Below are 13,132 nucleotides of genomic sequence, written 5' to 3' on the forward strand. Positions count from 1 at the left end.
TATATCTTATTTTTTTCTAGCACTTTTCTCAGTACTATTTTCCCCCACAATCCAGTTATTTTAGCACACATTGCGTTAAGTAGAAATCTTTTTGTGTGTGTACCAGACCAAATTTACACACAAATGAATTTTATCCTAATTGTGATTCACAGTTCAGAAAATCCAAATTAAAACGACCCGTGACACTTAAGAAATCCCACAAGTTTCCCTCGAGACCCATCATGGACATTCCAACAACTGATCCTGGCCTCGATCTCCTCTACTCAACCTCCGATGATGACTACGAAACAGACGGAGATATTTTTGGGCGAGGATACAAGGGGAAATTGGTGAGGAAGTCCCCTCAACTTTTCACTGATACGAATGTTCTCATGCCACCCGAATTGATTATAACATCAGCGAAAGTGAGTGTGAAAATCACATTGGTTTCTCTCACAAATATGGCAATTAGGCTTTATTTAAAATCTTAAATAATGGCCAGATTCATTAGTACGACATCCGATGAGATACGAGATTACGATTTATTTTACGTTTTATTTTAAAAATTATAGGCAAGTTATTTGAAAAATAAATCTAAATACCCTACCAATATTGTTAGCCAGATCTTATCCGAATATCATTTTTAACAACTGCGAAAGATTGTAGAGATAGGGTGAAAGGAACATCTATTGACACTTTAAGAACTCGGGTCAGGACTTATTGACACCCTACTCTATTCCATTTGGAATACGATATTTGAACACTTATCCTTATCGCAAAACGCAGATTAATGAAAAACGTCATATTACTTCGATTTTGTTAGATGCAATAAATAAATTTCAACATTTTGACAAAAGTGTTAATAGGGGTTCCCTGTCGAAGAGGTGTTCCTTCGACCCTAGAAGGCCTTCATATTTACAGTTTAGCATATGACTTAATCTTCCCATTCAAAGCTGGAGTTTGATTCTCTAAGTGTCTTGCATAGAAAATAAATAGAACTTTTTTGCACAAAATGTCGTGGATATTCGAAAAACTCAAACTCAGTTTCGAATTTTCGAAATAAATTTTCGCACAATGAGGAGAAAATTTAAGAAATACACTAAAAGAAGCTGTTAAAGTATTACTCAGTGATTATGAGGGGAATTAGAGTGAAATGAGCATTATTACATTGATTTTTTCCCACAATAAAGTAAAAACAGATGTGGTTGCTTCCGAAACACTTCAAAATTCGAAAGTAATTCGGCCATCATGCGGATAAAATGAGAAGTAAAAATATCTTTCATTTGGTTTTCGAAACCCTTCAATTTTATTGCCAAGATTTTGAATTAAAATTAGATATTAAAGACAAATAATCTATTATACGAAAATCACTGAAATTGATTATTATTATTATTTAGAATTTCGAAGTCTTTTCAAACTGAGCTAAGCTTTCAGTCTGACAGCCCGTGCTAGCCTGATATACTTGGCATGTTCTGGATCATAAAAGGTTGCGTCGCTTATGGTCTTAGTCTTTACTTATGTCCTCGTCGCAATTTTTGTCATAAGATTATTCCGAAAACCAAAAAAATTGTGATGTGCTATCACATCAAATATCTTAAGTTTGTGGTTTTTCCATAAGAATTTTCATTAGCACCTTTTATTGACAAAAACGGTTAAATGAAACCGAAATGGTGACACGACTTGAATTAACACACAACAGCACATCTTGGACTAATGTTTCGAAAATACAATGTTACAACAAGTTTTAGAAAATAATTTTTAACCGTTTTCAAGATGATTAAATTTCTTCAAATTAATTCATAAACAATATCAAAAACGTTCAAGAATTTTTGAAAATTCTAAGAAGCCTTTAATTTCTTGGCTCAAAATCATCAAACACTTGCTGGCTTCTAAATAGAATCAATTTTCATCAAAAAATGCTGTTTTTATTTAACATTTCTTTCCACAATAATGGTAGGGAAAAAATTCTTTAAAAAAGCATTTTTTAATTGTTCCTAGTTTGTAGAAGTCTTAAAAGCTAGGAGAAAGGTCCTGTAATTAGTCTTTTTTAATTTCTATTTTTATGTTTAACGGAAAACCATGTTATACCCCTAAACTTTCAGTGTAGGGGGAGGCGAGGTAATTTTTGTTCTGTTGGCCTACATTGATACAAGATTTTTCGCATAATTCTAAAGAAAACTGCGGTTTACAATTATTTTATTTAGTTCTACAATTGATTTGTATAGCAAAATTCTGTTACGTTAAAGCCCAATTTCCTTTAGAAAATGCGAAAAATCGTATATCAATGTAGCCCTATAGCTCAAACGGAGGCAACCAAAAACCAAAATCCCGAACATCAAAATCCCGAAAGCCAAAATCCCTAATGTTCGAAATCGTGAAAGGGATGAAATTATATGGAGGATAATGTGTAGAATAATTTCCCAAGAAAATTTCCCTTTGCCTTCAGCAAGCACAGGTGCAATCGTGGGAGTAGCTATATGACGCTTTTAAGAATTCGGGATTTTTGCTTTCGCGATTTTGGCGTTCGGGATTTTGGCTTTCTGGATTTTGGCTTTAGGGATTTTGACCGGGACCTAGCTTAAAGTAGCCCCACCTATCCTATATAAAATATAGTTTGGACTGATACATGTACGACCTAAATATTCTCGATTATCAGAAGGGGAATTCTGTAACGCTCTGGCAATGCCATGTGACAAATTGGGTTCGAATCTTAGAGAGCTTTTTCGAAAATGCGATTCTGTAGCCGTGATATTACCATTTCAGCTCACGTGGCATTGTCAGAAGTCACATATTTGAGATTTCTGGCAATTAAAATGGCAATGAATGTTGTTAAACAAATCAACAAAGACGTACTGTATTTTCATAAAATCATCAATTAAAGGGATTTCATTAAAAATTCAATGAATTGCATTTTCGAACTCATATGATATGACAAAAAAAAGCTAAAATGGCATTGTCAGGTTTCGAACTCACGCGTGACAATGCCACGAAAGTTACAGAATTCCAGTACAGGCCGACTATTGGACACATTGTAAGATGTTTCTGATCATCAAATAAAGTTAAAAGATACTTTAGACGGAAATTTCATCATAATGCGCATAAAAAAAATCATGATAACGCTATTGATAAGTTAAAAGATTTAAAAAAAAGCTCTATAAGGTGTATTTCTCACACAGTAAGAGTATTTAAGTTCGTTAGAAAAGTCCTCAAATCCCTGACGAACTTAAATTAATGCAATAATTTATGCAATTTAGGACAAATTTTAAGAAGATCAGTGGAACAATTAAAATCGGTTATGAACCGGTAAACAAAAAAGTAACAAGAAAACATTTCGGAAAGCTTGAACTCGTGAGCAATGAGTATCCATTTTTTCTATTTTTCGATGGGCTTTTTATTTTTCATCATTCAAACACAATGTAAAAAATATATTAAAATCTTAGAATTATTTGCTATTTTAAAGTAAAATGATAAGGGTAAATCTTTCTTTTAAACATTTTTCTTTAGCATTTTCGTGTTCTCAAGTGCTTCTTCATTATCGACTTTTCTTTGCCCCGGTTCCTGTCTCGACTGTTTTCCTCAGTCCTTGCCAGTTCTTAAACAATTCTAGTCAGTTTCCTAAAACCACAAAACAATCGTAACAGTAACTAACACAATGAAACGGCGACGATTATGTAGCAGCACTTGAGAGCAGTAAAGTGCTAAAAAAAATATGTTAATTTTACATTGGAATAGCTTGATGCTTTTGGAATTGGTGCTATTCCAATGAAAAATGAACATGTTTTTTATCGTTTTACTGTTCTCAAGAGCGTTGTCTACATAATCGACTTTTCATTGTATTGGTTCCTGTCACGACTGTTTAGTGGTTTTCGAATACGGCGAGACCTTGAGAAAACAGTCATGACATGACCTAACGCACAGAAGAGTCTATAATGCAGAAATATTTGAGACAGTAAAGTACTAAAAAAAATGTTCATTTTTCGTTGGAATAACACACTTATTCACGACTTTGAGAACTCCACAAAGCTGGAACAGTTTTCAATTTGTTTTATTTTGACGTTCATCTGGAAAATGATTTCTTTTTATCTATTTTCTTGTGAATAATTTCTCTTGTTCCTAGAACTTTTCTGAATATTTGAGGCATTAAAATATAATTAAAAGCTATTAAAATATAATTTTTATAATGGGTCAAATTCATTTATAACACATTAAAAAAATGAATTGTGCGAAGTTTAAATCGTCCGAAGGCAGCGCGCTTTCCCCTATACTCATTTGGAATATTTTATATCAAAGAAACCTAAAATAAAACCTCTTATTAACGAAAAAAAAAGTAACTAAACATTGAATTCAATTAAAAATAAAATTAAAAAATTGAAGCCTTCTTTATACAATACATTTCGGAAAATATAAAAATTTATTTTTGTTTTTAATTATAAAGTAATTGGCCTAAATTTTAATATTTAATCTTAATCTTCATTTTAGCATTGAGTAAATTATATCAGTATCATTATTATCATAAACATTCATCGTCTCAATCGACCTTATTTCTGACATCAAAATAAAGTGGAAAATTTAAATAATTTGAACATATGAGTATTTGAAAATTGTTGTATCATTTTGAGCACTGTTTTTAAAGATGTTATAAAAACAACCTTTTAAACATTTACTCTCAAGCTTTCTAATAAAAGTTCAATAAACGAAAGAACACTAAAATTCTCTGAAAAGAATATATAGTCAATAAAATTCTTCTTGTAGAGAGAATTTCTAATTAGAAAATTATCATCTCAGAAAATTCAATCAAAACGTGAGAAATATTTTTGAGTTATTTTGAGAATCATCAAAGTCAAAGACATTGCACGTTTAACCTCTATTAAATTAGTTAACGAAAGAATTTTCTCTGATGCAGAAAACTGATGATGAGCTTGGAGATAAGCCGTCAAGAGTGCCTGAAGGTGCTGCCCAATCAATATCGGAATTTCCCCCAATAAACATCAGCAAACGTGCTAAATCTTGGCACAGTTTTAATCGTTGCATGGCCACGCTAAAAATCACAAATTCTACTCAAGATGGTATCAACTACGATGCAGCCGATAGCCTGCAGCTGAAGCTGTCGCTCAAGAAGCAGATCTGGGCAGGAGCCTGGCCTGGAACAAATGGAATTGATCGATCCAGACCCCTTTCCTGGGGTGTTTCCTCAATTACCAGCAAAAAAGCCACTGGAAATCACCACCGGACTCAAGACTATGACAGTGAAAGTCTCCTGACGGCATGCTCTCAGAAATTAGCAGCCTGGCAGGAGACAGAAAGACAAAATGCTGTAGCAGCTTCCACAGCAATCAGTGATAAGAAAACTCCTCGGAAGCAAGTGACAATTGCAGGAAGTGCAGTTCAAGTGAAGAGTTTGAGTGAGAAAGTAAACAAAAATCGAAGGAATACTGCCACATTCCCCACGCCAACAAAATGCTTGCCAGAAGATCAGGGAAAGAGCAAACGAAAGCCCAAGTATGTAAAGAATTCACCTTCTTTTCTTCACATTTTTTCTGATTAAATTACGCTGCAAAGTAATACTTTACGCCATGTAGGTAATTTATTACTCAAGCTCTAGCTTTCCAATAATATATTCCTGCAATTTTGAGATACTGCAATTTATAAAACCAAAATGAAAAGCCTGATCTTTTGGCGTTTTCGGGTTTTGTAGATCGTAATAAAATAAACCCTGGTTTTAGAATAAGTCGAGGAGAGGACTGCTGAAAACAGTCGAGACAGGAACTAACACAAAGAAAAGTCAATAATGCAGAAGCACTTGAGAACAGCAAAGTACTAAAAAAAACATGTTAATTTTTATTGAAATAGCGCTATTTGTTCCGATATTTTTGAGAATCCGAACTCAGAATCAACTTTTAGTAAATGGTTTAAAAACAGATTTCTTTTTGAGATAGAGAGAACTGATTATAGCCAGTTTTAAGGTTTTTACCCCCCCCCCCCCCCCCCCCCCGGAGATCTCTATTCTCAATAAATCTTCGCATTTCAGACGATTTCTGGGAAATATTGTCACGTTGTTTGGCCATCTCTCCGTCTGACCGGCCGTTATCACGCCTAAAGTCGAAACGGTTAGAGATAGACACTTGGACCTTCAGAGGACCCCCCATAAGTCAATCCTAGGTCCTTTAATATGCCCACAATTTCCCCCATCCCTTCCCAACCCTCCAAAACCAACAACGCGTCATGCAATTTTTCCATTTTTGGACATCATTTAGAGATTACCCAAACAGACATTTCGTCCATATACGAAAATACCGTTGAATTATTCCTAATAACGATTTCTTTCAATGTCAAAAGTTAAAAAGGGTCTAGAGAGCGTATTTTTCAACCGAATGGTATCATTTGGGCTCGTTAGAAAGGTCTTGGAATTCCTGAAACCTGGTGCTGGCAAACATAAACCGATTCATAACCAATAATTAATTTTATCCTAAATTCAATTATATTACTCCTATGGTAACCGAATATCATGTTTCGGCTCGTTGAAATGGTATTGGAATTTCCAATAAAAATTAAGCAGTTTCAATCAATTCCGATCCGTTTCATAATTGACAACTAACTCTTATCCGGCAATCAATTTTATTACTTTTAAAACTATTTTGGGCGATCTTTTGAGTGATTTCTAAATCAGTTTAAAGGTTGTGAGAACCGGTAAACGATAATCGATGCGGAAGTACTTTGGAGGAATAGCATCTAAGTAATCTTTGCCACCCTTTTTAATTGATTTTCCCTCAGTAAATCTCTTGTGAATTTCATAGTTTTTTTTATTCTGTTACTCATTTAAAAATCGTCCTAAATAAAAATCCCATTAACAACAAAGGAAAGTACACATTTATAAATCACTAATGTAGCAGTTTTTACAGGTTTTATATAAATGATTTTGGCTCTAGGATGATTAACTAACGGATGGAGCATTTTAATTCAGAAATGGTATATTTTTCTTAAATTCTTTATAATTTTTAAATCTTAGATCCCACAAAAATAAATATACAGTCATCCGGTTTAGCGATAGAATTGAGCGCCAAAGCCTTTGTAAATTCCACAAAAAGCGCTCAATTATAAAGAATCACGATAAAATAGGAAGAACTACAGCGAATTTGAGCGAATTAGTTTCATAATTAAGCGTGAAAATTGTCACCAAAATTTGACGCCCGATTGAAAAAGAGCCGATTGAGTGAGAGTCTACTGTAACACAAAATGGTAGGCATGTACAGAGAATATATTTTTATTAAATTTAAAATGTTACTGGTGTTACAAATTTGTCAGAAAAATTCAAAAAATTGCGAAGTTTTAGGAACTGTTATCCTCGTGCAATCATTATAAATTTTGAGCCAATAACATAACATTAGATACTCTTTCATTTGGTAAAAGTTTTAAAATGATTGCATTTGGCTTTATACTAAAACTAAAAAATCACTTAAGAAAAAATATACCATACTTTTGTACGGAAAATGTATGAGAATGCTCCACCTTGTTTTGGCCAGTAAAAAGCTTTAGTCGGAAATTATTTTAAAAAGTTCTTAAGTTGTTAGTCACAGTTGTTTTAGTTTTCAGTGAGTTATCGGTCTGATAAAATTTAATACATACAGTGGATGGAATAATAAACCATTCTTGACTTTTTCTCTTAAACTCTTCACAATAATTAAAGAGAAAAAGTCAAGAAAGACCTATTCCTCTCGTTCAGTAATTTCCGATTTGAATCACTGTCCGGTTGAGGTTTTTTCTGTACCGATTCGAAGCTATATCAGAGAGAATTTACGTAAAAACAAGTTGAAAGTTAGAACGTTTAAACCGAAATTGTAGTTCAAATGTTCTGCCATCCTGAAATTCCACAAAAATTCACTTTTGCAAACGTTTGCTTACACACTGTTGTTGACATTGTTAATGATTGAAATGTCAAAAATACCGAAATTCGAAATGGCAGAAAAGTCAGCGCTAAAGCGACTAGTACGTGAACTTGCACTTTAGGCTTCCGGTAGATTTTCGAATAGGTTTGGTTTGGCTTTGGAGTAGCATTGTTTCTTCGAACATTGGGGTGACACTCACTACACTGTTCTCAAGTACTTTTGCATTATCGACTTTTTTTGTGTTGGTTCCTGTCTCAACTGTTTTGCCTAATCCTCATCGTGTTCTAAAGCCGACAAAAAGTCGTAACAGAAACCAACACAAAGAAAAGTCGATCATGTAGAAACACTTGAGAACAGTAAAGTGCTAAAAGAGTGTTCATTTTTCATTGGAATAGTACTATTATTTTCTACATTTTCTTTATCATGATTGACAAGATATCAGGTTCTTCTCTCTATACAAAAACTTAATATTTTCCCCAATCCTCGTCGTGTTTCAAAATCACGAAATAGTCATGACAAGAACCGACACAAAAGAAAAGTTAAACCGAAATCCGAATTCGAATATTCCCTCCGAGCAAGTTTTCACTCGATCACAATGCCATCTGACATTCAGTCAGTGGAGTAACCTGTCATGTCAGCTTTGTGGCATGATACAATTAGCAACTTTAGCCTCAACCGCGGGTTTTCGCAGGTTTTTCATGAGTTTTTTCGTGAATTCTCAGTGCGCAAAAGTCGGCGAGCAGCATTAATATTCTCTACTCATTATTTTCCTTGAAATGACGTATGGGAACAGACGTGGTCTTTTTTAGTACTTGAGAACAGTAATGTGCTAAAAAAAAACATGGTCACTTTTTCATTGGACTGGCACCATTACTAATGATCTTTACCGATCGGACATAATAGATAGGATCGGTAAAATCCATCCTTAAGTGCTACAATTAAAGAAAAGCTTACGAACAGCAGGGAAGCCATGCCAGTCCCGGAGGTAAAAGTCACCTTGATGATTTATGAAAATTTGTGCCTTTTTGACACGTCCTTTTTTCTTTCTTTCTCAAATGTATTGCAGATGTCTATGCCACTCTTTCGCACTTTTCTTATTCATTTAACCACCATGTAAATTTCAAATTATATTTGAGTGCAAAAGAATCAATAATCAATAGACATATTCAATACGTTTAAGAAAGAGAAGAAAGTGTTGATTTCACGAAAATTTGACAAGTAAAAGTTGTGGTTTTTACAAAACACTTTAAATACAGTAGAAAGAATTGAAAAATGACAACAAACTTTTTTCAAATGTAACCGCTGCCCAAATTAAAAAGTAGCCCGATCTTAAAAGAGCCGAATTTGCGAGAGTCTACTGTACTGCCAAGAGTACTGCAGCTGGAATTTGTTTCATTTTCAAATTAAGATACAGTAGACTCTCGCTAATTCGGCTCTTTTCAGATCGGGTTACTTCTTAATCCGGGCACCAGTTACATTTGAAAAAAGTTTGTTGTCATTTTTCAAGTTTGATTATGATTATCAAAATGAATCAAATATGCTCAAATTTGGCATAGTTTGGATATGAATATTATTAAGAGATTTTCATGCAATTTACGATATGAGTGTGTAAACTCAATATGTGTATGCAGAAGAATAAAAAATCATTCCATTTAAAAAAACTTGTCGCCCGAATTTCTCTGTAATTCGGGTGACATTTCTGTCCCAAATGCCCGATTTTAAGAGAGTCTACTGTAGTCATAAATGATTTATATTCCTTAAATTTCCTAAAGAGGTTACTTAGTAATTGTATTATTTTTCCTACTGAAAAATGATTTAAAAAGAAATGTGTAAAAGATGTTATTTTTTACACATTTAAAATCAACTGTATTTGCCGTAAAAATACCGCGTAGTAAAACAGCAATGTTTTGAAACTCTTTCCCAAATTACCCTTCGTCGTACAAAAGAAACAAAGCCTGACTCAGCCTTATTTCTTTCAGGAGCACATTGACGAAAATAGTGAAGGCTACAGATTTCTTCACTCACCTGGCCAAATCGTCCAAGACCCCCAAAAGCCGCGACGTGCCAAGCCAAGCACTTTTGGCGCCACAGAGCCTCGTGGGAACTCTTGTACCCAACACCAATCACTCGGGTCACAAGCTGAAGGCCCCCAATAAGTTCCGGACTGGAGCAATTGTCGTGACAGCTGTTCAGCCCGGAAAGAAGTCCAAGAAGATGCGTCCAAATCGCCACAAGAATCACGACACTTCCGACAGTGACTCTGAAAATGCCAAGACATTCGTTAGGAAGGTCCGGACGAAGATCAAGCGGAAAAAGAGCAAAAGTAGCAAGCAATAGGATAGAATTTATCACATTGTAAATCATCCCTGGAATACAAGAATTTTTATCAAGCCCCATGATAGTTACATTTTTTTCGTGGTCTTTTTCTGTCGTTCAGAACTTCGCAGTAAGCTCTGCGCAAAGTGAAAATGACACTTTAGTAGTGAGACAGCAGCATGAGCAGTCTCTCACGATAGTTTAATTTGGATTTGAGGTGAAAATAAGTGAAATTATTTGAGGAGAAAAGTGACGAAAATCCGCGAGAAATAAAAACACAACTTTGACAAAGTGCTTTCAACGCCACCGGCGGTTTCACTGCTAATTATACAATTGAGCTCAGACACAATTAAGCGCAGAGCCATCTACAAATTGTAGCAAAATTCTGTACTACTGCATACAGTGATGTGTTTCAGGTTTGATTCAAATAATGTTTTAACGGTGTTTCACTAAAATTTGAAATTTTGCACGATTTGAGATAAATAGAATTTCAAATATAGCTAATTAAAATATTATTCTTTTTATTAAAAATAAAAATTTTCTGGTTAAACTGAAATAAAGACAGATAACATCTCACATATATATTTTTAATCAACTCAGGTTTTGGCTACTTAAAAGTAGAGGAGACTGGGGCAAAAAGTCACAAAACGGATATTTTATTTTTTCACAAGCTACTCGAGCGCTTCAAAAATTTCTAATTAGCGCAGTTTTATAGGAAATTTACCGCTCTACAACTTTATGAAAGTCATTTTCCTCTATTTTGTAAAGAAATACGTTTATCGAGCCAATTTGTAAAAGGTAATTTTATGACCATTCTCAAAAATGCTGGGGCAAATAGTACCAGACATTGGGTATTATCATACTTTGATTCGCTTCATTACAGGCTTCTGTAAATTTGAAAAAATACCTAGAGAACATATTTTCATGGAAAATTTATTCATCTACACCTTTGTAAAACACCGTTTTCTCTTTGAGAAAAGTGAGAAAACGAGGAAAGCGCTTTTCAAGCTATTTTAGAAAAAAAAACACACAAAAGACTGCAAATCGTTTGACCAATGCAAACAACAAGCGGCGAGACATGGTAATGACGTTTCTTTTCGCCGTGAGACATCAGAAATTGCTTCGCTTTTTTATTATTTTTTGCTCTATGCCTTTTGTTACTTTTTACCCCAAGTGGCCATTTTTAATAAAAGGATTTCTGGAGAAAAGAACTTTTGTGAAATTCTAAAATAGATAGCGGATTCGTATTCTAAAAATCCAAATTATTTAAAAAATATTCACAGCGCATCAATTTTGGAAAATAAGTAGGTAAAAATTGATATATTCTGCAAGGAAAATATTTCAAGAATAGAGTTAGAAATTTCGATATTTTTTATTTTCTAAATTCCTTGTTCGAATTCTAAGAAACTTACGACATTGAAGAAGGTCTATGAAGGCTATCTATAGAAAAAAAATTATAGCCGCTATCTTTTTTACCTTGGAAGATGTTGAATTTTGAATTTTTCGCTTTGTGACTTTTTGCCCCAGTCTCCCCTACTGAAAATGCGTTCCTTTCGTAGGTTTATTAAAATTATTAGATAATATTTTAAGGTTTTTAAAATGCTTTCAGCTCTCATTTGTGTAGTTTTAAGGCTTCTACACATTGAGAGCAGTTTTCTTCAAAATTTGTCTTTATTACAAAATTTGACGATTCCGCCTGCAGTTGTTCTTTTTTTAACAAAAAGTTATTTTTTTACAAAATTTTCACCTAATGTATAGAGGACATTATTCATAAACGAAATTATCTTTTTAGAATGGAAAATCTTCGTTGGAGAATATGAATTAGCTTCTAATGGCCCTCATATGGCAAGAAATTTTCATCAAATATTTGCCCTATTTAAGAAAAAATGACAATTTTAGCATTAAGGAGTTACGTGTGTCCCTCAGACTCAGTATGTTTTTTTCAAAATATTGTTTTTTAGCATAATAAAAAATATTTAACGGTACCCCAAAAAGAAAGTTTCTCAAAAAAGCTTTCTGAAAATAAAATCCCAACCGCTGAATATTTAAATTTTTTTTAAATGAAAATTACAGAAAATAATAGTTTTTTAAATGTTATACTTTTATTCGTAACTATAGTTAAATAAATTTTTTTATAACAAAGAAAAATAGAGAAAATATGATGCTTTTTAGTCTTCGTCATCCACGAACTTTACGAATCCCTTACGAACCTTACGAACTTAAATTGAAACTTAAGGATTTGTCCTTAAATTGGGCGGTTTAAGATGTAAATTTCTTATGCTTTTTCAAGAAATACATCAAATTTTACATGAAAATCATATAATCGGTCATTAATGGGCTATAAGCCAATAAGACCTTATAGGTAAGGTGGAATAAAAAAAAAATGAAATTCATATTTTGTTCTTAAAAAAATGTACTAAAGCGTCCATATTTTGCGAAATGTTCTAACTCGTGACTTAAGAGCTATAAAAATCCTATTAGAATCATAAATCATTCAAAAGATCACCCAAAATAGCTTTGGGGTAATACGAATGATTTTCTGAAAAAAAATTACTTATCGGTTATGAATCGATTCATTGCCGGTTCAAAACCATTTGAAACTGGATCAGTCTTATCAGAAATTCCAAGACCTTTCCAACGAGCCCAATCACGAACTCTTTCGATTGAGAAATACACTCTCTACCCAAGAAGCAAAATAGCTGCCTTATAGAACCAAGTGTTAAACAAGTCTTTTAGTGCACTTTTAAAAGACTTAAAGTGAGAATTTTCTGATGAAATTCCTATAGAAGCTTTTAAGATCCTTAAGAGTGCACCACTTTACTTATAGTAATCTCAGTGATGGAACCAAGAGCGTTATAAGCAAATAAAAAGATTTTTGGTTCTATAGTGCCTTCCTTAAGGAATTCTACAAGAATATATTAAGAAAAAATTGCTTCTTGGGTAGTCCCTTTTTA

At 33.5% G+C, this 13,132-nt stretch overlaps 2 protein-coding genes across 9 annotated transcripts in view; one reads left to right on the forward strand and one right to left on the reverse strand.

Annotated features, from left to right (window-relative positions):
- Positions 1-9,954, reverse strand: part of LOC129805591 (glutamine-dependent NAD(+) synthetase) — a 71,780-nt gene extending 61,826 nt beyond the window's left edge. For all 3 annotated transcript variants that reach the window (XR_008752096.1, XM_055853624.1, XM_055853623.1), the window contains exon 1: positions 9,888-9,954. The gene's annotated coding sequence lies outside the window, so the exon portion shown is untranslated. The remainder of the gene's footprint in view (positions 1-9,887) is intronic.
- The window catches only part of LOC129805583 (cytosolic carboxypeptidase Nna1), a 42,195-nt gene extending 31,937 nt beyond the window's left edge, over positions 1-10,258 (forward strand). For 5 of the 6 annotated variants that reach the window (XM_055853610.1, XM_055853604.1, XM_055853605.1 and 2 more), the window contains 3 exons: positions 153-404; positions 4,883-5,478; positions 9,842-10,258. In XM_055853610.1, the coding sequence (XP_055709585.1) occupies positions 153-404; positions 4,883-5,478; positions 9,842-10,199 (1,206 nt within the window). In that variant the 3' untranslated portion in view covers positions 10,200-10,258. The remainder of the gene's footprint in view (positions 1-152; positions 405-4,882; positions 5,479-9,841) is intronic. The other variant, XM_055853607.1, reaches the window with a different exon arrangement.
- Positions 10,259-13,132: the final 2,874 nt, after the last annotated feature.

This window comes from Phlebotomus papatasi, chromosome 3 (assembly GCF_024763615.1).
Source record: "Phlebotomus papatasi isolate M1 chromosome 3, Ppap_2.1, whole genome shotgun sequence".
NCBI classification, from domain to species: Eukaryota; Metazoa; Arthropoda; class Insecta; order Diptera; family Psychodidae; genus Phlebotomus; species Phlebotomus papatasi.